Source organism: Antechinus flavipes, chromosome 2 (genome assembly GCF_016432865.1).
Source record: "Antechinus flavipes isolate AdamAnt ecotype Samford, QLD, Australia chromosome 2, AdamAnt_v2, whole genome shotgun sequence".
Lineage (NCBI taxonomy): Eukaryota > Metazoa > Chordata > Mammalia > Dasyuromorphia > Dasyuridae > Antechinus > Antechinus flavipes.
This window is the reverse complement of record NC_067399.1, coordinates 447,835,391-447,859,818: the sequence shown is the minus strand read 5'-3', so window position 1 is coordinate 447,859,818 and position 24,428 is coordinate 447,835,391. Positions and strand designations below refer to the sequence as shown.

At 37.4% G+C, this 24,428-nt stretch overlaps 1 protein-coding gene across 1 annotated transcript in view; it reads left to right on the top strand.

Annotated features, from left to right (window-relative positions):
- PPP1R16B (protein phosphatase 1 regulatory subunit 16B) overlaps positions 1-24,428 on the top strand; it is a 167,501-nt gene that overhangs the window by 23,722 nt on the left and 119,351 nt on the right. Inside the window, exon 2 of the mRNA XM_051979314.1 lies at positions 7,925-8,293. Coding sequence (XP_051835274.1) covers positions 7,990-8,293 — 304 coding nt within the window. The 5' untranslated portion in view covers positions 7,925-7,989. The remainder of the gene's footprint in view (positions 1-7,924; positions 8,294-24,428) is intronic.

Genomic DNA, 24,428 nt, shown 5'->3' with positions numbered 1-24,428 from the left:
TGAGTTCATCTTAACTTGCTGTTTTTCTCAAGGCATAAGGGAAAAAAAGCCCAAAGAACTCAGAATTGAGAGGATAAATTAGCTCATCTCCACCCCCATAATCTCACTTCAGTGCCTCTGTAGAAGTTCATATTTTATTCTTTTACACTTCCATTGGCCTAACTAAGCAGTCTTCATCCTTAGAATGTACTCAGACTGAGTAACCATCTGAGCAGAACTCCAAGGTAGTGAGGGTTGGGGAATGCCATGAAAATGGAAGGACTGGGAGTCCTCAGGAGTTCATAAACTCAAAGTAGGAAGAGAATTAAGAGATTATCTCATTCAATTCCACTGCCCCCCTCCCCTTTTTTTTTAAACAAGTAAAGAAATCGGAGTTTCTGAAAGCCCAAGTGATTTGCCCACTATCATAGAATTAAAAAGTGTTTGAACTGGGACTTGAAGTCAGGATTCAGTATTCTTTCCACTATACCATATTTCTAGATAGGTGGTTCACTTCTGTCATGGCACTGACCCGATCTGGGCAGGAAGTGCCTATAAAGAACAATGTTTATAGTAGATACTGTCATATTTCAAGCCTTGGAACTTTCTCAAGAGAAGGAACCAGATTTCCTCCTTTAGATAACAGTTCTAGATTTTGATTTGTTTATTCTTCCTAACAAATTCCCCCTGACTTTTTTTAAAAACATATACAAATTGTATGTGTAATTTTCAATTACATATTACCCCCTATGACTTTTAAAATTCCTTTTATGATTCCATTCATTGGAACAGTGGGAAGAGAACTGACTCTGAAATTGAAAAAGCTGAGTTCCAGTTCCATTTCTGATGTCATCTTGGGCAAATCACCAATTTCCCAGGTCTTAGCGTCCTCATTGTAAAAGAATGGTGTTGGATCAGATTGTCCTTCAAGGTCCCTTCCAGCCCTAAAACTATGGCCCTATCTTCTTTCCTAAGAGCAATTTTTGACCTCGGCTCAATCACCCTACCACATCTCAGAGTCTCACCTGCACTTCCCTTATCTGTGGTTAGTTATAGAATCGGGATCTACTGGGTTCATCTCCTTTCTTTAGGTCTTATCTTCTCTCTTGAGAAAGACACCTTTTTTAAAAGTAATAATGATGGCATTTCTAGAGCAGGTCTCAAATATTAGCCACAAGGAGAAGACAGCTTTCCTAGAAGGTTGCCTGATTCAGTGCTGGAATGCAAGGTCTTTTTTATTACCACAGGTAATTTTCAAGGAATATCTTGCAAGGCCGAACCTAAAACTACTTCTAACCCCAGCACCCTGCTCACTGATGACCCTGCTGCTATTTTTAGACTTAATTTGATTTCTTAAATCTTTAGGACCTCTCAGACTACCTCCTCCTGTCTAGTCTGACTCCCAGTCTCCTCTTTATGAGAATTGTCTATTCTGAATCATTTGCCTCACAGACTTACACTTTTGCAGCCCCCTTTCCCCTATCTATAGCTGTCCTAATGAATACAGGAGTTTGGGACACAGATATGAGATACCTTATTCCAGGGCCAGATATGAAAGGTGGATGAATTTTTTACATCAGACCTTCCCAAATATTCCTCTTACAGCCTTGAGCTAGTTCCTTTCAAAGACAGTGAAGAGAATGTTGGATTTGGAATGAGATCTGTATTCAAACCCAGCATTTGGCTGGAGATAAATGGGAGTAGATAGACAGGGAATCAGACTGGAATAGCAAGATGGAGAACACAGTTCCAGAGGAAGCTAAAAAGGATATGAGAATTTTGGGAAAAGACAGACATAAGGAGAACAAGTGACGTTGAAATATGCAGAGAAAAAAGCCTGTGTCATTTTTGAGACTTGGAGACTCTGAGAAGACGGGGAAAAGAGCTTAGACAGTGAAATTGTTGCAGATGTGGAGAGGTCATCTATATATCAAGTAGTGTTTGTATCAGCAAATGGGACGATGAAATGGAATGTCACCTCCACTGATCTTATGTGGTTTCTTCATATCTGTGCCCCATACCCCGAGGATTTTACGGAACCTTTTCATTGGTATCAAGAAGGAACAAGGACTGTTGTTCTTTATATTGGATCGGATTTCTGGCTCAACAGGGCTGGTTTTGCTTTTGTTTTGTTCTCTTAACTCCGGGTTCAGTGCTTTATCCACTGCATTATCCACTGCCCCTTGTTTTGTTCTTTTAGCCAGGTACCCAACTCCTAGTCTCAGGATAAGAAATGGCTTAGTGGTCCTTAACATTGGTTATGGTCCTTGGTTGTGTAAACAATAGTCCTATCCCTATTTTGAATTGTATGTGTAGTAATTCTTGAGGTGCACTCTAGCTCATCTACAACCTTCAGCATTTATACAAATGAAAGATTTAGAACAGGAAGTGATCTTAGCAGCCACCTAGCCCATCCCCTTCATTCTGCAGAGGAAAGAACTGAGGGTCTCACACAGAATGTGATTTGAGCCTGTTAACTGGCAGGGAGAAAGAGAACCATATCATTCTTGCTCTTATTATAGGTGGTTCATCTCTCTCTGCCTCAGACCTCTCCTGTCATGAGGTCAATTCTTTCTGACAGGTTCAGTATCTGTCAAAAGTAACATAGCATGTGTAGACAAGGATGTGTGATCTTCCACATTTTCTGGGTAATCTGACTTCTGTAATCTAATCATTTTTCTGAAACTATAAAGGGTATTTCTAGGAAGTAAAATCACCAAGTATGAACTATAATGTGGCTGTTTGTGTTTCCCCTAAACTTCCCCTTTATACCTTTTTTGAAAAAAGGTGGGGGTAGGAAACTTATTTGATCGGAAACAGAAAATTTTCTTCCAAAAGCAGAAAATCATACTTATTGATTATTGTTATGATATTTCATGGTTTGCAAAGAACTTAACTTTTAAAAAAGAGATAGCTTTTGGCACAATGGATAGAATTCTGGATCGGACTTCAAATCTGGCTTCAAATAGTTACTAGCTATGTGACAAACCATTTAATCTCTCTCTTTGTCCCATTTTCCTCATCTGTAAAATGGGATAATAGCATCTTCTTGTAGAGTTGTGGATCAGGTGAAATAATGTTTGTAAAATGCTTTGCAAACCTTAAAGTGCAATATAAATACCAGTTACTATCTCATTTGCATTTCACAAAAGTGCTGATGCAGGAAATATTCTTATCAATTGATATAGCATATGTATAACACTTTGCAAACTTTAAATCAGGGTAGCTAGGTGGCACAGTGGCTTGAGTGCTGACCAGAAAGCAGAAGACTAGTTCAAATCCAGCCTCATATACTTATTAGCTATGTGACCTTGGACAAATCACTTGACCTGTTTGTCTTAGTTTCCTCATCTGTGAAATGAGCTAAAGAAGGAAATGGAAAACTACTTCAGTGTCTTTGCTAAGAAAACCCTAAAAAGGGGTCATGAAGAGTGGACCTGATTGAATCTTTTTTTCTTTAATAAAGCTTTTTCAAAGCCTATGCGCAGATAATTTTTCAACATTGACCCTTGATAGCAAGCAATCCAGTATATGTTAAACATGTTAAAGTATATGTTAAATCAAATATGTATAAACATGTTTATACAATTATCTTGCTACATAAGAAAAATCAGATCAAAAAGGAAAGAAAATGAATAAGAAAAGAAAATGCAAATGAACAACAACAAAAAGAGTGAGAATGGTTCTCACAGTTCTTTCTCTGGATGTAGATGGCTCTCTTCATCACAAGACCATTGGAACTGGCCTCAGTCATCTCATTGTTGAAGAGAGCCACATCCAGCAGAATTGATCATCATATAGTCTTGTTGTTGCCGCATACAATGATCTCCTGGTTCTCTCATTTCACTTAGTATCAGTTCATGTAAGTCTCTCCGGCCTTTCTGACATCATCCTGCTGGTCATTTCTTACAGAACAATAATATTCCATAACGTTCATATACCACAAGTTATCCAGTCCTTCTCTAGCTGATAAGCATCCACTCAGTTTCTAATTTCTAGTCATACAAAAAGAGCTGCCACAAACATTTTTAGACATGCGAATTCCTTTCCCTCCTTTAAGATCTCTCTGGATATAAGCCCAGCAGAAACACTCTGGGTCAAAGAATGTGCACTCTTTGATAACTTTTTGAGCATAGTTCCAAACTGTTCTCCAGAAAGGCTGGATTTGGTCACAATTCCACAACAATGCATCAGTGTCCCAGTTTTCCCATATCCCCTCCAACATTAGTCATTATAGTTTCCTGTCATCCTAGCCAATGTGAGAGGTATAGTAGTATCTCAGAATTGTCTTAATTTTCATTTCTCTGATCAATAGTTATTTGGAATACTTTTTCATATGATTAATTATTATCCCCATTTTGTGATGAGATAGTTTAAGTGATTTGCCAAGGGTCACATAGATAAAAAGTATCAGGTTTTACACTTGAAAGCCAGGTTTCATGATCTAGGTGCTACATGGTATCTATTATTTCCCACTTCCTTTCACTGATTAACATAGAGAAAAGATCCTGAAAGGTCCAAAGCACAAGACTTAGCACATCTTTCTCCTGCTTACTCAAGAAGGCTCAGTTGTTCCCTATTCCCTCTAGGATTCATTTCCTCTTTTTTTTTTTTGGCATTTAAAAACTTTTACAATCAGGCTCCAACTTACTCTCTCAAGCTTATTGGTTCTCTTTCATGACTTTTCTGTGCATACTTCTTGGCCTCCTTATTATTCTTGATACATAATACTTTATTTTTCCATTTCTGTGTTTTCGCCCAGGTTGTTCCACGTGTCTGAGTATGCTTCCTCCTCATCTCTACTTTGTATAATCCCTTCCTTGAAGGCTCTACACAAGTGTGTGCTCCTGAAGGAACCTGATCTTAATCTCTCCCTCCCAATTGCTCAATTCTTCCTACTGTGAAATTACTTTGGGGTTATTTTTCTGTGTTTGTATTGTTTTCCCCTAATAGAATTTAAGTAGAATGTAAGCTTCTGGAGGGCAGGAACTGTTTTATTTTTATTGTGTATTTTAGCATCTAATCAAAAACCTGCTATTTAATAAATGCTTATTTAATGAATGAATGTGAAATCATTTGTTCCCAGCCTCAACTGGATCTGTTGGGAAGTACTAGCCTCATGATAACAGAGAAGGATGAGACAGAAAGAGATAAAAATCAGGGCTTCTAAACTACTTTGTTGTCTTATCACTGGGGGAATTACATCTTGAGTTTTACTCTGACTATTCCTTAATTAGACCAATGGGGTTTTCACACGTGGGTGGAAAAATGTGTCTCCAATTTTTTTCTTTTTGAGTATTTGGAGGAAATTAGGCCATCTGACAAGGGACAGAGCTCATCACCCAAGATATACTAATGAGTCTCAATAAAGTCAGAGAAAAGAAAAGCCTTCATCCACTTTCATTTTCTCTTAGGAAGTTGTGTCTTCCATTTTCTATGAGGATGTATCTAAACTCCCTTAAGTCCCTTAAGGAGTCTGATTTCATAAGCCAAGGGAGAGACACTTCCTAGATAAGAAATGGAATCCTGATTTATGTGATAAAATTCACTTGGAGTTTTTTCTTTACCTATCCTGAGGCCTGGAGAGGGAGGACCTAAATGGGCAAAGACCTGGGATCTAACTTCAGATTCTACTACCACTTTATGAGCTCATACAAGACACTGAGATCAACGGTGGGAGAAAATCAGAATTGGAAGAGATTATAGTTGATTGTAGCATAATTGTATAACCTCTATTAGATTGCTTGCTGTCTTGGGGCCAAGGGAGGTAAGGGAGAAAAATAGAAAAAAATTTGAAACTCAAAAATCTTACAAAAATGAATGTTGAAAACTATCTTTACATGTAATTGGAATTACATCTAATTGTAATTACATGTATTTGAAAAATAAAATACCATAGAGAATACTTGAATCAGCCTCCATCTTTTTACAGAGGAAGAAAATGAGACCTAGAGAAGTGAATTCACTTGCTGAACTACTAAATAGTAGATTTGGAATTCCAATCAGTCTTCTAACTTTAAGTTCAGTATGAGAAGACTTGGAGAAGTTTTATTTCAATTTTCTCATCTCAGCATATACACATCAGTGTATATGAGCACTTTGAAAAATTTGAGGTTCTCTAAGGGCTCAAGGAATTATCACTTTCTCCTTAGTGTTCCACATACTTTTCTGCCTGTACACAACAATAATAACAACAAATGTAGTTGAAATTTAATCAAAATCTTCTATAAATACAATAAAATATAGACAATGTTAATATGTGGTTTTCTGAGTTATGGACCTGCAGGATTTCCTTTGTATTATTTAGTGGCCCTATCTCTATTTGAGTTTGATCTTTACAACAAACCAATGTGGCTTAATCAACTATAATAATAACTTCTCATTTTCCCCATTTGACAAATGAGAAAACTGAAGCCCAGAGGGATGAAGTGACTTGTTCAATGTCATGTAATTAGTAATTTCCTTAAGTGATATTCAAACCCATGTCTTCCTGAGTCCAGAATGTTATCCACATAGACACACAGAAACCCAAAGTGGGATGGGATTAGAAAATTCATATGATTCATCTTATCATCTCCTTTCTACAGGATCTCTGAGAGTTGGTCATTCAGTATCTTCTTGAATTCTTTGAGTTCTTGAGACAACCCACTCATTCTCATTAAAAGATATCATGGTGTGATGAATAAAGCACTGGGTTTAGAATTAGGAAGATCTGAATTCCAATCCTACACCAGATATTTATTAATTGTATGACTTTATAAAATCCCTTTACTTATGGGGATTCTCAGTTTCCTTAAGTGTAAAATGAGGGGGTTTGATTTGATAATTTCCAAGATCCCTTTCTGCTTCAGATTTATGATGCTATGGTTGTTCCATGGTTTTCCAGCTCTAATTGTTAGAAAGTTCTTCATCATAGCAAGCTGACATTTGTTTCCATGTACCTTGCCCTTATTATTTCTAGTTCTGCCCTTGGAAGCTAATAAGAAAAGAACTGTAATTGTTCTTCCTCACATTGGTCCCTCTCATAGTTGTAAACAGTGATCATGTGCACTCTTCTTCCTCAGTCTTCTCTTCCAAGGTAAACATTCCTAGTTCCTTTAATTCCCTTAGGACATGGTTTCTAGACATTTCTAATCCTGGGTGTCTTCCTCTAGACCGACCTTAATTTATTTTTGTTTCTTCTAAAGTTAGATGCCCAGAGTTAGACACAGTAGTCCATAAGTAGTCCATGGTGCTCATGGCACCATCCATAGAAACTATGTCTTCCAATAATCTGGACATTCTGCTTCTCTTAATGCAGCCTGAGATAGCGTTAACGTTTATTTATTTGTTTGTTTATTCATTTGTTTATTTTATAGCAACCATATATTCTGGTTACTTTTTTCTAAGAGATCATTCAATTCAACATTTGCTACACATTGACTATGATAAGTGCAGGGAGATGAAACAGTTTGGCTAAAACAAGGTCCCTGTCCTCATGGAGTTTATAGTCACATATACAGATAATTGAATATATATAGTTTGTGCTTTGGAGATGGAGTAAGACAGAATGAAAAGGGTATTCAATTTGAAATCAAGAGAGCTGGAGTTTTCATGAGTCTAGAGTCTGAGAGGATAGAGCATAGTTTAGGGCTGAAGAAGCTGGCTTCAAGTCTTGACTCTGGTGCTTGCTATGTGATTTTGACACTCTCTGAATGTCAGTTTTATCATTTGTAAAATGAGATAAGAATACTTGTACTATTTACCTCACAAGGTTGTCATGAGTAAGGAACTTTGCAGACTATAAATGCTATTGAAATGTGAGTTTTTTTTGTATCACAGAGATTAAAGAAAACAAGAGTTCTATGTGAGGTCCCAGTTGTTGTTACCAGTGGAAAGCTTTTGGGATTACTGGTTGTCCTTGCTCTAAATAATGGTGTCCATTTCTCCTTCTTCACCTCTGCAGGCGCCCACCATGTTGCAGAAGACCAGCAGGAGGACCCCTTTTCCCCTGGCTCGTGGGATACCACCATGTTAGCCCTACAGAGCCCAGGGGCCACAGAGCTCTGTTCTATAGGGGGAGACATGATGGCCAACCACGTGGACCTCCTGACTGAGCTTCAGCTCCTGGAGAAGGTGCCCACCTTGGAGAGGCTGCGGGCAGCCCAGAAGCGCCGAGCTCAGCAGCTGAAGAAATGGGCCCAGTACGAGAAAGAGCTGCAGCACCGCAAGCGGAAGCATGAGAAGAAAAGGAGCACCACCAGCAGAAAGAAGGTGTCCTTCGAGGCCAGCGTGGCGTTGCTTGAAGCTTCCTTAAGGAATGATGCGGAGGAAGGTAGGGCATCGCGCTGTCAGCTCTTTCTTTGGGGAGGGAAGTGGGAGACCTGAGATCTTTCTGTCTGCTTCAGTCATGGTGGGGGGTGCTCCCGGCTCCTTGGGTCAGGCCTTCCAGCCCAGGAGCCATCTTGGAGGGAGGGGCATCATTAAGAAGGATTTAGGGTAAGGCAGAAGTTCTGTTTGGCCTTCCTGCAATCTTCCAGACAGATCCAAATAGAAGAGACTGTGTGGTGTAATGTGAAGAGCACTGGATTTGAGTCCAGCTTCTGATATTTATTAATTGTCCTCAGACAGGTCATTTCAACTCTTCAGTGATCAGTTTCTTCCTTTGGGAAATAAGGAAACAATAATCCTTTCAATTTTTGCCTTAGGGTTATGGAGACAAACACTTAAAACCTTGTAACTTGGGGGTGATTACCAGCATCTATACATACAGATATTAAACTTTTATTTTATTTTACTTTTCTTTTTTTACTTAACAATCATTTATTTTCTTAATCTTCTCTCCTCTACTAACTACAAAAAAGAGAAACAAAATCCAAGTGTGCATAATCCAGCAAAACAAATTCACACATTGGCCATGTTCAAAAATGTATGTCTCATTCTTCACTTGAAACCTTCTCTCTTTTGGGATAGGTAGCTTATTTATGAAACCATCTCCTTTGTTTCGGGATGGTAGCTTTCTTGCTTGCTTGCTTATTTACTTATTTATTTATTTATTTATTTTGCTGAGGCAATTGGGGTTAAGTGTCTCAGACCAGATTTGAACTCAGATCCTCCTGACTTCAGGTCTGGTGCTCTATCCACTGTGTCACTTAGCTGCCCCTATGTAGCTTATTTCAACATGGTCACCTGGAATTGGGATTGATCGTTTCACTAATTACTTGCCCAGGGACACACAGCTACTACTAAATGTCTGAGACTCAGATCCCCCTAACTTCAGGCTGGTGCTCTGTCCAGTGTATCATCTAGCTGCCCCTCCAATTAGAGGGTTTTTTGGCTAATAAATACTTTTTATTATTATTGTAGCTTTTTATTTACAAAACATATGCATGGGTTATTTTTCAACACTGACCCTCGTAAAACCTTCTGTTCCAACTTTTCCCATCCTTTCCCCTACCCCCTCCCTGATGGCAGGTAATCCAATACATGTTAAATATGTTAAAATATATGTTAAATCCAATATATGTATACATATTTATACAGTTATCTTGCTGTACAAGAAAAAACCAGATATTCCTGGTGCAGATATGTAGTAAAACCTGTTGACTCTTAAAACTGGCTGTGTTATCTTTTATATCATATAACCTCTTTGAACTCCATTTCTTCATCTGTCAAAAGGACATAACAGTCTACCTCCCAGTTACCTGAGTGTGTAGTGAGAAGCTATAGGATGCCAGATGCTATCCTGGGAGGATTGTTGATTGTTGTAAAGAAAGAATTTATAAATTTTAAAGCACTAAAAAAGTTAGCTGTTATTACTATCATTCTCTGTTTACTATTAAAAGCAATAAATCCTTTTGTGAATGGAAATTCATATTTATAGAACAATAGCTTCCTCTTTCTGTTCTTCATGTTACTTTATATTTACTTATTCTGTGTTTGTGTTTTCTCCTCCATTAGAATGTAAACTCCTTGAAAGCAGATACTGTTTGTGTCTTTATTCCCCAGATCTGGCACATGGAAAGTTCTAAGGCTTATTGAATGTACTAGCTGAATTCTAAGTATATTAGTAGAAGTGTATTTTTGATTAGGGTGTAACAACCAGCCAACTTTCCAATCTATTTCACATATGGTTTGGTCATTGTTTGTAGAGATTTCAAAGAAATGAACATATCCTGGAGTCTGTCTAGTTGGAGGGAACACCAGGAGACTTACTTGTATTCCAAGAGTGAACATCAGCTTGGTAGACCCACCATTTAGGCATGTCCTTCCTCATCTTTTGGGAATTTGTACAGTATTTGTCCCTACTGAAAAGCCACAGCTTTTCTGTATTTACAAATCATCTTTAGGTTCCACAGAGTCTGCTTTTTTTGATTTTTGTTGTTTTTGGAAATTAATTACTTTTTCTTCTCTTTTCCACATAATTTTCAATGTCCCCTTTCAGTTTTCTGCTTTTTGGACAACTGGCTGTGGTGCTTCACAACAGACATTTTATCCCTTCTCCATCCTTTGAAGAAGAAGAATAATCACAACTGACATTTGCCTCCTTTTAAAAAATTTTTTAATATATTTTCTTTTTTCAAGTACATATAAAGATTGTTTTCAGCATTCATTTTTTGTAAGATTTATTGTTCTAAATTTTTCTTCCTCTCTCCCTTATCCCCCCTCCTCACGACAGCAAGTAATCTGATATAGGTTAAATGTTTGCAATTCTTTTAAACATATTTCCATATTTGTCATGTTGTATGTGAAAAATCAGACCCAAAGAGAGAATGCTATGAGAAAAAATAAACAAAAAAAGGTTAAAATATTATGCTTCGATCTATATTCAGTTTCCATAGTTCTTTCTCTGAATGTGATTGACATTTTCCATTCCTAATCTATTGGACTTACCTTGAATCACCATATTGTTGAGAAGAGCCAAGTCCATCACAGTTGATCATCACATAATCTTGTTAATATGTAACAAGATTGGTTCTGCTCACTTTACTCAGCATCAGTTCATGTAAGTTTTTCCAGGCTTTTCTGAAATCAGCCTGCTCATCCTTTCTTATAGAGCAATAATATTCTATTACTTTCATATACAATAATATATACAATCATATACAATAATATATTCCCCAATTGATGGGCATCCACTCAATTTCCAATTCTTTGCCACCACAAAAAGGGCTGCTACAGACATTTTTGCTCATATGGTTTTTTTTCCCTTTTTGATGATCTTTTTGGGATATAGACTGAGTTGCCTTATTCTTTAATGTTCACAAAGTACTTTTCTTAGAATAACCCTATGAAGTGGGATATTATCAGCCACATTTTATAAATGAGGAAATTGAGGCTGGCTTTAAAATGACTAATTGACTTGCTTAGGCTTCCATGGCTAGTAAATGTTAGAGCTTAGAGCTAAACCAAGATCTCTTCTAACCCTATCCCGGTGCTCTTTACAATCCTGAAACTTTTTGCTCAGTAACCACTGCTCAATTTGGAAATTGCTAAGGTGTCCAGGTGACATTTTTCTGTCTCATAGCCCAACTAGCACGACTCCCCTGTTTCCCTCAGAAATGGTAATATAACACTCAGATCAAATGAGATTAGATCCATGAAGTCCTTTGAAAAGTCATTTTTATGGCATTGTCCAAATATAGGAGGAAGAAGTTAAGACCTGGAAAAAGCCAAGAGCAAACTATATGTATTAACTAAGTCCTTGTGAAGGTCTCTAGGATCCAAGGGTGCAGATAAGACATTAGAGGAACTACAGACATGAAGAAGGCTCATCTTCTGTTCCAGGCCCTTGGTTTCCTGTTTGGGGTACATGAGGCTTTGTGCTCACCGATTGGTTGATATATTTAGATTGTAGTCTGGAGGCGGCAGCCTGTGGGGCCTAGGGGGGAGGGAAGGAGGAGAGCAGGGTGAGAATGATGCCAATTTGGGCCATGTGGGTGGTTTTGGAATAGCTCTGGGCTCTGCTTTGGTCTCTGGCTAGATCAAATCAGCAAATTCTTGGGTCATTGTGTTCCTTTGCTCAAGCAGTGTTGTTCAAGAGATTGGAGAAATGGCCATAGCCTATGCTTAAGGTGCCCATTCCTCCCACCCTCCCTGCATCTGATTAAGGTGATTTCTTTTTCCACCAATCTCCACTCTCTTTCTTACAAGTCTGTGTGCCCATCTAGCTGCACTGATGCTATGAAGCAGCCTCAAGGCGGAGAGGCTGCTGCCTGCTTGCCTGCCTCTCTCTTTCCACTTACCTGAGCTTGTGGTGAGAAGCTGTAGGATGCTCAGATGTGAGCATCTTTAATGTGAGGGTTTTCCCCTCTTTCTCCCCCACTCCTGAGGCCTTCCCACCAGCCAGAAAGGAAGGAAACCACCCTCAAGGGCTTAACACAAATGGCCCCTGTGGGTTTGGTTGTCAGCTGGGCTGGGTTTGGGCATTCCAGAGCACAACAGTCTTTGGGTCTTCCCTTAATTTCTTTTGCCCTCCAGAGCATTAACATTGGTATTGTGAAATTTTGTGAATTTTTTTCAAATCTCAATTAGTGAAACTTCTTGAGGGCAAAACTGTTTCACTATTGGATAGTTATACCTTAGACCTCATCATCACTGTAACTATTTTATCTTTGTGGTTTTTACCATGAAAGTCTCTTTTCACAATAACTTTCTTTTCTTTTCTTTCTTTCTTTCTTTCTTTCTTTCTTTCTTTCTTTCTTTCTTTCTTTCTTTCTTTCTTTCTTTCTTTCTTTCTTTCTTTCTTTCTTTCTTTCTTTCTTTCTTTCTTTCTTTCTTTCTTTCTTTCTTTCTTTCTTTCTTTCTTTCTTCCTTCCTTCCTTCCTTCCTTTCTTCCTTCCTTTCTTTTCTTTCTTTTTAATATTTTACTATTTAACTATTTTAATAGTTAATATTTGCTTGAAGACTGCCATGCAAATACATTGTTGGTAGAGGTGTGAATCAGTAGAACCATTTTAGAACGCAATTAGCAATTGTTCTTATATCTCTTTCTCTTGCTTTATTTCTTCTAAATCAGTTCTTTGTCTTCACTGAGCCTCCTTTTTACTCCTGCCTTTTCTCTATCCACTGCACCATCTAGTTGCTCCTGAACTCATAATTATATAATTCAGATGTCTACATGCTGTCTGAGTGGATCATTTCAATGGTCCTGGGCAATAAGATCATTGGTATTGACATGAATATATGGGTGAGCTTCTCTGAAGATCTATCTCCATGAACAACAAAGCTTAAGAATAAATCAACAGGCAATAAGTATTTAATAATTGCCTCTTGTATGTCAGACCTGCTGGGGACTGGGAATTTAAAGGCAAAAACAAAATAGTTCCTACTGTCAAGGAGCTTACATTTTTTCTGAGGGACAATCTGTGGTCAGATGGATAAATAGTTGGGCCCTTTTTTAATCCAAAGTACTTCCCCTGAAGAGAATGTATTTGGTCCTGATTGCCAAAGAATTCTATGACACAAAGAAGGCTAATTTCTGCTCTAAAGGATTTAGGATTATAGGATTTAGAAGTGTTAGGAACCATGAAGATCCTTCAGTTCAATTCTCCTTTTTTTTCAGAAGAGGAAATAAAACCCTAGAGATTTAAATAATTTGCCTAAAGTCATTCAAGTAGTAAATTTGGGATTTGAACCCGGGTCCTCAGATTCTAGATTGAAAGCTTTTTTCCCTCCACCTTGTGTTTTATCAACTGTTAAGCTCAGCTTGTTAGTTAGTGTTAAGACTATGTGTGTCTGTGCATTCATATGTACCTGCTCTCTTATATAATGATATAATGCTAGACTCTAGATTGGAACAAGATGTGCTCTCTTTGGTCTAAGAACAGGACAAGGTCTCTGAATGTCCCAGGAACTCTGAGAACAGGGATGATGGCAGCTATTAATCTGTCCAGCTCAAAAGGCAGATGGGAATGGGGAGATGAAAATTGGAACTAGAACTGGTTTTAGTTGAGGTTCTAGGTTTCACTCAAACCTAAGGGTACCTGAATATTTGTATCCAGAGAAGCAAGAAATTTCATGGGCAATAATCGTGAGCCAGAGAGCAAGGCTGGCAAGCTAGCAGTAGAGTCCCCAAAAACTAGGATGTTGGGATTTGGCGCTTAGGATCAGCAGGATCTCATGAGCTAAAAGACAGGGAGGGTTTAGAAGAGATCCTGCTGATATTATTTCTCTTGAATCCTTCTAGCCAGAGTTTAACACTCCTCCCCCCCACCCCACCCCCCAGTCAGAATCCATTCCCACTTGATGCTTCTCCAACAAACATATGAAAATTTACTTTAAAAGGATTTGAAAGGGGCCTTATTAAATTCAGTGAGCAAAGTGTTCGGTAATCCACAAAATGCTACAGAATTGTGAGTTAATATAATGGGGGAAAATAGTGACTAGCTATTTAAAGGGAGGGGATCCCAGTGGACTTTACATAGGGCTTATGAACTTCACTTAGTTGCTGAGTGGTCTTATGCAAATCTATTCATTTCTTTGGGTCTCCATTTCTTCATCTGGAAAATGAAAAGCAACCTGATTCACTTCATGAATGATGTAGAAAGATAGTGAGAAGGATGTGAATGTCAAACACAAACAAAACAGATGTAAAACCTATTAACCAGTGGGGATTTGAAAAGACACAGATGAGTGATCAAGCTGGTTATTGGTCAAGCTTTGATTTTAGGTTTAAATAAATAACTATTTTCACAGCAGGTTCACTGTGAGGCACATGTCATGGTGAAGAAGTTTGTGCTCAGGTCATAGATCATCTTTTTTTTTTGCTTCATATTGGTTTTCTCAAATGCTTTAGAATGTCAGATGGGTTGTTGGACTATGTGGATTAAATTGCATGTCAACAAGTCACTATAAAACCAAGAAACACTTGTCTCTGCATGTCATTTTTATATCTGCTTTCTTGGGTCATGAAGGTGGATTTTTCCACTGTAGATTGGAAATTTTCTTGCTGGGATCCCCTGGGAATATTTTGCTTTCTCACTACTGGACCATAGTTTCTGTCAAAATCCATTCTTCATCCTGGCTTCCCTTAAAAGATCTAGACAAATGTCATGTGCTCTCTCAAAATGTACATGAACAGTCCCCCCCAGTGACTTTCCTTAAAAGTGAATTGTTACAAACTCTTGTCCTTGATGTGACTTCATATCCATAAGTTTCTTTTAATGGGCCAAATGGAAATTTTGAAATTAATTTTTTTTTGCTGTAATAATATCAGTTAACATTTATATAGCACTTTAAGATTTGAAAGGCATTTTGCACAATCTCAATTGGTCTTCCAACAACCTTATGAGGTAGATGTTGTTAAAATCCCCTTTTTACAAATAAGGAAACTGAGGCAGATAATGATTAGATTAAGTGATAGGCTTACATAGGTAATAAATTTCTGAGGCAGGATTCTGATTCACATCCTTTGATCCAGATTTAGCATTCTTTGACATCTAGCTGCCCATTATATTACATAAGTACAAATAACTGCAAATAAGGGTCACTAATTTTTATGGACCCCCCCAAAAAAAACCACACACACACAAAACCCCAAAGCACACCAAAAGCTAGGTGGTGCGATGAATAGAGTCATGGGCCAGGAGTCAGGAAAATTAGGGTGCAAATCTGGCCTTGCACTTATTAGCTGTGTGATCTTGGCTAAGTCACTTACCTCCTCTGTAAGCCTCAATTTCTTCATCTGTAAAGTGAAGATAATAAAAGCACTTACCTCCAGGGTTGTTGTGAGAATCAAAAGAAGTTAATATTTGTAAAACACTTAGCACAGTACCTGGCACATAGTAAGCATTATATAAATGTTAGCAATTATTATTATTATTACTTCTGTTCACCATGGCTGAAGGTCCTATTATTTTAGGATAAAATTAATTTGTTGCACCATGTCCTATTCTTTGATTCCTAAGTCTCAGTTTCCATAGTTAACTCAGGAAAATCAGTTCCCCTCAGATGCTCCTGAGGCCTGCAACATACTACAGTAGTTAGAATTATGGATTTACTGTGTTCTATCCTTTCTCTGTTTAATCATGGGCAAGTCACTTTAACCTCTAAAAGCTTCAGTTTTAATTTCTAAAAAACAGGAAAATGATACATTTTTCACAAGGCTAGTGTAAGGTTTAGAGCCTGTTTGTAAGGTGCTTTGTAAACTTCAAGATAATTTAATATAGCAATAGTAATGGAAGAATCATATGGAACACAGGGATCAGCACTATATGTGATAGCCTATCTCTTCTTTGGATCCCTGCATTCCATTTGTAGGCACTGCAAAGTAGAACATGGTTAATAGTTAATAACAATAGGTAGAAGTCTGTAGGATTTTTTTTTAAAATCAAAAACAAGTATATTCTAACAGCATTGGGGGAAAAATCAAAGAATATTTCTAAAGAAGAAAGAAAATTCAGATCTTCTAAATTACCAACTAATTACTCTTCTTTTGAAAATACATTAGTGTCACTAAGGAATAGGACTTTGAACTAAAAACAGACAGAGAATGAGCCTGCTCAGGATATCCTGTTCTCTCTTTCTTTTTACATTTCCTTTTTCTTTTTAAAGTTTAATTGATGCCTTTTGTTTTTATACCTCAGTTATTTCCACTTTCTGTTTTTTTCTCCCATCTAGACTCTTTCCTTATAATGAAAAAGAAAATGTTTTTAAACAGACTCAATTATTGCAACTACTACATCCAGCACTGTGTACTGAATTCCATATAAGGCCTCATCTAGTTCAATCCTTGCCTTCATTTTATATGAGTAAACTGAGACCCTCTCATTGAAATGACTTGGACAGAATCACGAAGATAAGAATTAAAGGCAAAATTTGAACGAAGTCCTCTGATTCCAAAGTCAGCATTCTTTCCTTAGTATTACCCTGCCTTTGTCTAGGCTGTGGGTTTCCTTATCTTTTCTCCAACAAAATTTGCTTTTTTTTTTTTTAAGTACTAATGGTTTATTTTGTCATAGCCATAAATATATAATAAGCATCTATAGACATGTTTATATCTTATTTATATATGTAAAACATGTATCTTTCCTCCTGCTAACTTTATTCTCCATCATTTTGTATATCTCCAAGTTCTTCATATTCATCATTTTTTAAAACTATGCAGTACTACCCTGTTACATTCCTATACCACAATATACTTAGGCCTTTCCCAGTTTCTGAGCAACATTTGTGTTTCCATTTTTTGCTGCTACAAGGAATTTTACCCAAGGCATTCCATTTTCAACCATCGTTATTCCCTTTATCAACAAATAGAAAATGAAAGATGCAAAAATCTTCATCTTTTTTGCCTTCATTGGTTCCCTGGTGCCATTTGACTTAGTAGAATATAATGCCATTTTCTTTATATTCAATAAGATTGGTTCCTTTCACTTGCACAGACATTTTGGGGGAAAAAGACCTCTCTAAGATCATGGTGTTATCATTGTTATGTTCAGCAGCTTATTCTGCTTGGTGCTATTCAGAAAAGAAGAGCAAGGGAAATGTAGCCCAAAATCATCACTAGAGTCAGAATTTGAGAAACCCAGAGAGGTAGTGTGATCCAGTGGAAAGAGCATTGGACTTGGATGCAAGAGTTCTGGGTTGAAATCTCCACTTTGCCAGTAGAGCTATGATCCGGGACAAATTGCTTCTTGGATCACATGAAATTCATAATATTTGTAATTCTTACTTCACAGGTTTATTATGAACAAAGGATTTTGTAAACCTTAAAAAATGGGAGTTATTTAATAAGTTATTAAAATTAACTGGAAATAAAGCGATCAGCAACTATGATGTGATGTCCCTCTCTCTTTTTTTGGATCTCTCCATTCTGTTTGCACGTCCTGCAAAGCAGAGCCCAAACAACTTTTACTACCAGAACTACTAGAGATAGGGCTCTCAAAGATGAAATGGCTTTGTCTCCAGCAAAGACTCCATTGCTGTCAGGAAAAAGACACTTAAAGAAGTGGAAACTAAAGGGACAGTCTTGTATACAGAGTTTTGGGTGGCTGTTAAGCTCCTATTCTGTGCAATATATGACAGAATAGGATGGAGTGATCACAGATGTCATCAGGGCCTGCAGGCCTCTGGCAGGTTAGCTCTAAGAGTCTTCAATCTGTAATCTGGGAGGTGAGGCCATCATGGGGAGGTCCAGACAGATAAATCAGTACAAACAAAGTCCAAGGGAAATGCCTACCTAATCAAAAACCAGTGAAGATTCTCAGGAAGACTAGGAAAAACCTAAACAAGTTAGAATCTAGTTATAATGGGATCAAGTACACAGTGAATCTGCCTGAGAGCAGAATGGGGTACCATGAGCTCAAATTGTAGGATCATAGGATTTAGAGTGAAAGACATAAATAGAGATATAAAAGGCATTTATGGTGCTCACAACTCTGCAGCTTTGATAAGAGTTGGACCCTGCCCTCATGGAGCTGATAGTCTACTGGTAGAGGGATAAGACATACAGGTAACTCTATTATGCAATATTGCCTGATAAGTACAAACCAAGTGGTCTGAGAGGCTTTGGGGGAGGGAGGGCAATCTTTGGGAAGGCAACCTACACTAAATAACTAACAATTGAGTTGGACATTAAAGGATATGTAGCATTTTAACATCTCATAAGACGTAATCAGATCCAACTCTCTCAATAGATGAAAAGGATGAGATTCAGAGGAAGCAGTAAGTAGCACAGCTGTAGTAAATGGAAGCACCTGATTTGAAACTTTTTATTCCATATCTGGTGTTCTCTTTGCTATATCTGGACACCTCTTTTAGAGTCTGCATTTTTGAATCAACTGATTTAGGTACCCTGACACTGGAATAAATTCTTAGGGGCTGATTTGATCTAATAGAGGGAAGTTGGGAAAAGGCAAAAATGGAGTCCAGTTTCACCAGGATAATTCCCTACCTTGTTTATGATCTCCACACATAGAGCCTTCAACGTCTTCAAGACATTTCTGTGAGAGAAGACAAATCCTTCTCTAAGGATCTAGCTTCTTGACTTTCTAAGAGCAGAGCTTCTGACTGCCCACACAAATGGGATTGTAGCCAGGGAGGCTGAAACAGGTGGAGGTAGGATGGAAGGGGAAATGCAGAATGACAGAGAGGCATTAGCAGCTGCTTCCATAGTATAGAATGGTTATCTCATCTTCTTTTGGGGCAGTTGGTGGCAAAGTGGCTGGAGAGTCAAGAATTCAAATCTGATCTCAGACTCTAGCTGTATGACCCTGGGCAAGTCACTTAACCCTGTTTGCTTCAGTTTCCTCAGCTGGAGAAGGAAATAGCAAACCTCTCCAGTATTTTTCAGGAAAACCCTAAATGGGGTCATGAACATAATTGCACAACCGCCACAAAATTGGAGCCTTGGGGGGGGGGGTCTTCTCCAAAGTCCCTCCTATCTGGTCCCTTAGGAAATCGTCTACAGGCTGTAGGGTCACCAGCCACCGCAGCTGGCCTCTAGTGGTTTAGGTGTGTTTGCTGATGAGATTTTACTGTCTCCCCAGGCCACAGAAATCATTTGCTTTGCTTGTGCTACTTTAATATAAAACTCAGTTTGTCAATTACAGAAGCTCTTTAAAAGGGTTCCTAATTAGCTTCTATAAATTACTCTCACTAACCTTCCTGCATTAATGTAATCTACTCCCTTGCTAGTCAAGCATTTAGGAGGTTTCTCAATCTCCCCCTGACCTACTCCCACCCTCCTCTTCCCTGCCAAGTTTCTAGGATCCCATGGTCAAGGTCACTGTGGTTTCTCATATGCTGAATCCTTCTTTCATCTTTTGTTTGTAGCATTCTCTTTGGTTCCCCTGCTTGCTCCAGTTTTCTTACTGATTTGTTATCTCATCCTCATAGGCTCTCTCATCATTGGTGTACAGCTTTAGATTTCAACCCTTTTGCTCCTTTTCATCCTCTTTGAATCACTTGTGCCCTTCCCTGAATTGACCACGGTATCAGTGCACTAGAGACCTTCTTCTGGTTCTTTGAACTTGTCATTGTTACCAAGACAGTGCTTGATCTGTTCCATCTCTTGTTCCTGGTACATATATGGCTAGTTACCTCTTCCCAGTCCCCTCACATGCTCAATCATGTCTTCTGTGCCCCTTCTCCTGTAATGAGCTACGGCCTGTTACTCACATTTCATCCTGAAAAATTCTTTTCCATTGACAAGCTGGGGAAAGGTCTTTTTTCAAAGGAATTGGATCCATTAGAATCAAGCTCACTTAGTTTGGAAATGAAATACCTTTCCAAAAAGCAACATTTAAGTTCTCCATGAAAAGTTGTAAATAGCCTGATTCCCTCTGTGGTGATGAGAAATATTCATATTTTCCAGCTCAGTGCCTGGTGCCAAGATGGTACCAGTGCCAGCAGCTGATAACTGAGCCAAGCTGGAACTAGTAGTCCCTGTACTGGCTGTGACTTTCCATCCTTTTGTCAAGTAGGCTAGGACCTGGGAGTGAAAAGGGAGGGCTTTAATTGAGCTCATTAGTACTTTTCCCTTCCTATTTCTGCTAGTTGCCTGGAACAGGATCCCAGATTTTTCTGGGAGGAATATTGCCTTTATAAAAGGGCTTTACATGGAGATGAGATGATTCAAGGAATATTTTCCAAACATCTTTTGATTTTGGATGCTTGGAAAATATTAAGCCACAAGAATGCTAGGCTCCTAAATTTATTTTCTTGAAAAGAAGACATACAATTAAACTAATTATAGTAATTAAATTATAAATATATAATATATTAAATATAAATAAAATAATTAAATTATAAGTATATAAACAATTTAAAAAATATTAATTCAATAAACATTTATTAAGTACTAGTATGGGCAGAACATAGCATTCAATGCTAGGAAGTCTCAAAGTTTAGATAAGATATTTTGGAGTTTATAGACCAGTAAGATGGTAAACCACTAATATATATATATATATATATATATACACAATACACAATGATGGTATGATGAAAATTGAGTTGGATTTGGAATGAGAATGTGTTGTTGAATCCTTCTTCTGCCAGTTACCTGTGTGAATTTGTGCCTTATGTTTCTCATATCTGCATGAAGGGTTTGGGTAAGATGACCTGTAAGAAACCTTCCAACTAAAAAATTCAACTAATAATTTATGAACTACATAATAAGCATATGAGATTATTTCTATATTTCCAGTGCTTAGTGGACTCAGCTTAAATGTCCCTTTCTACAAAAAGTCTTTCCTTGCCTCCACTGTTAAGTGGAGTTACTTCCCATTTACCCTATATTTGTACATAGTTGCTTCCATGTTGTTTCTCCCATTAGGGCATGAGCTGCTTGAGAGCAAGAACCATGTTTTTGCCTTTTGTTGTATCCACAGCAATTGTTGAGCGATGACTGACCAGCACAGTACCTGGCATATAGTACTTGCTTGAAAATACTTGATGATTTTTGATAAAGAAATGATCTGAGAAGGGAAGGTCTTTATCAACCGAAGAGATCAAAGCTTAGCAGAGGGCCTGGTACCCACAGTAAGTGTTTGATAAATGTTACATAGAAATATAACTTATTGAATTGAAACAGAGAAGGCTTCATATGGGAGGTCCCATTTTATTTTCTCCCATATTTTGAAGAAATGGTATTTGTGGGACAGATTTGAAATAAACAGTTGGACAGAGGCTTCTTGGTATATTGGATAGAGAGTCAGCCTGGGAGTAAGAATGAAGTGGGCTTAAGTCTTCTGTCTGACAAATGCTTTCTCTATAACCCTAGGCAAGTCACTTAATGTTTCAGTGTTCCAAGAAACTCTAAATTATAGACTAACTGCTGATCTTTATTGGTAGAAAGAATTTCCTCACCAGGCAGTTCCCTTAACTAATGAAATCACAGGTCTAGGAAAAAAAGTTACCAGATATAAGTAGGACTGTTGACTTCTGGGGAAATCTTTGCTGCTGAATTTTGTTTTGCTTTGTTTTGTAAAAGTAGCTTAACAAGGTTAAATTCATTTTAAGCACTAATTTTCTGGAAGAAATATAGATTTAGAAGTGTATAACTGTAGCTTAAAAGATTTATCATCTCCATTTCTACCTTCACCCCTCCAAACAATATAAACCTTATAGATTTGTAAACCTTCCATTTTAGGTTAAGAGACAATAACTACAGCTGTATGATGCAATGGAAATTTTTGAATTTGGAGTAGCAGGTCCTGAGTTCAAATTCAGTTTCTACCTTTTACCTGGGTAATCTAGAATCATCACTTTGCTTTATAAATTAACAATTGTAAAATTACAATTTATAAATTTATAAAATAAAGGACTTGTATCCCTGAGATACTTTTTGGTTCTCCACTTATAAGCCTATGGATTCATACTTATCTGGGACTTTTAGAGTACAAAGCACTTTGGTCTTAATGGCACCATGAGATAAGTATCCTCTCAGGCTTGTTATTCTCATGTTACAGTTGAGGAAATTGAGGCTCAGAAAGAGCAGGATCTTGGCCTAGACCTTTTGGTAGTAAATATTAGCACTAGGACTTAAACCTTCTGATGCCAAAATGAGTTCTTTTTTCACTTGACCACAGCTGCCTTTCTTCTATGCCTTCTTTATAAAAGGGCTTAGTAATAAGCTTATTTATCGATTTAATAGGGACTATGTTCTACATGCTATTTCAGGGGTGAATACAGTAGAGCCTAAACCAAAATATAAAATAAAAAATGGAACTCATTTCTCCCATATTGGGGACAAAACTGATTGTTTTCCTTCCTTATTATTAACTTTTAAAAATATGTTTAATTTTCATTAGAGTGGGCTGGATTTGAAGTTGGAACACATGGGCTCAAATCTTGGCTCTGGACACACATCTTTAGAAAAGTCCTTTCCTTGCACACATCTTTAGAAAAGTCACTTAACTTGTCTGGAGTCCTTTCCCATGTAAGTGTTAAAATATGGATGTCAGTGGCAACTTATTAATAATTCATTCAACAACTTTCTTGTGATTGTATAGTCATATAAGTATAGCCATATAAGTCCCTTATCCTTAATGTTTTAAGATTTTGAAAAGCCCATACATAAAAATAATCCTCTAAAGTAGAGAATACTATTATCATACCTATTTTAAAGATAGGATAACTAAATATGTAGGTACATATACATACACATAAATCTTTATATACATACACACACACACATATATATTTAGGAATAATAATGGCACTTATCTTCCAGGATTGTTGTGAGGGTTGAATGAAATATCAATACATAGATACACATATACATATATAGATCTTCACACATGTGCATACGTATGTATATATATATGTATATATATGTATATGTACACATATGTTACATAATTGTTCAGGTGAGGAAACTGAGACAAACAAGGTTAAGTGACTTGCTCAGGATCTGCTCAATCATTTCAGTTACATATGATTTCAGGACCTATTCGGGGTTTTCTCTGCAAGGATACTGGAATGTTTTGTCATTTTCTTCTCTAGCTCATTTTATAGATGAAGAAACTGAGGCAAATAGGTCTCACAGCTGAGACCCAAAAAATTGGGGCTGGATTTGAACTCAGGAAGACTCATCTTCCTGATTCTAAGTCTAGTGCTTTATTCACTGTGCTACCTTGCTGCATATATATGTATGTATGTATGTATGTGTGTGTGTGTGTGTGTATGTGTATGTATAGATATATGTCCATATCTCTCTCTCTCTCTCTCTCTCTTTCTCTCTCTCTCTCTCTATATATATATATATATATATATATATAGAGATATAGAGAGAGAAAGAGAGAGAGAGAGACAGACAGACAGACAGACAGACATATATTCTTTATTAGACCTATAACTTCATTAGTGAAGGAACTCAGTGAGAATCTTCTTACATCCATGAAGACCAACAACTTTTCTGCAATTTATAATCTTAGTAATTTTAGAGAATTGCCCAGAGCTCTTACAGGTCAAGCAGTTTGAGACATTATGTTAGATGACACTTAAACAGAAGTCTTCCTGATTTCCATTCTGGCTTTTTATACACTAATAATAAGAATTTTTCAAGCACCTACAGATATGCAAAGCAAGTGGCACAGAGAATCTCACTTGATGTTCACAACAACCCAAGGAGGTAGGTACTATTATTTATCCCCATTATACAGATGAGAAATCTGAGGCCAACAGAGAGGTTGCCTGGAGTCACACATTGATATTAGGTCCGAGAGGAGATTTAAACTGAGGTTTTCCTGATCTCAGGCTTAGTGTTCTCTCCATGGTGCTACCTACACCTCAGACTAGACCATATTGCCTCTCAGACAGATAGATGTTAAAAGATAAATATGACTTATGTATGTGTATATATACATATATATAGTTGTATCCCTCATCTATGATAAAAAATTAGTTATATACTTTAAAATATATTAAATATTAATATATTAAAATATATTCCTAGTTATAGGAAGTGACAGAGCTTCCTTTTAAGTAGATGTTGAAACTGCTTCTGATTCAAGACAGCTTGGAGC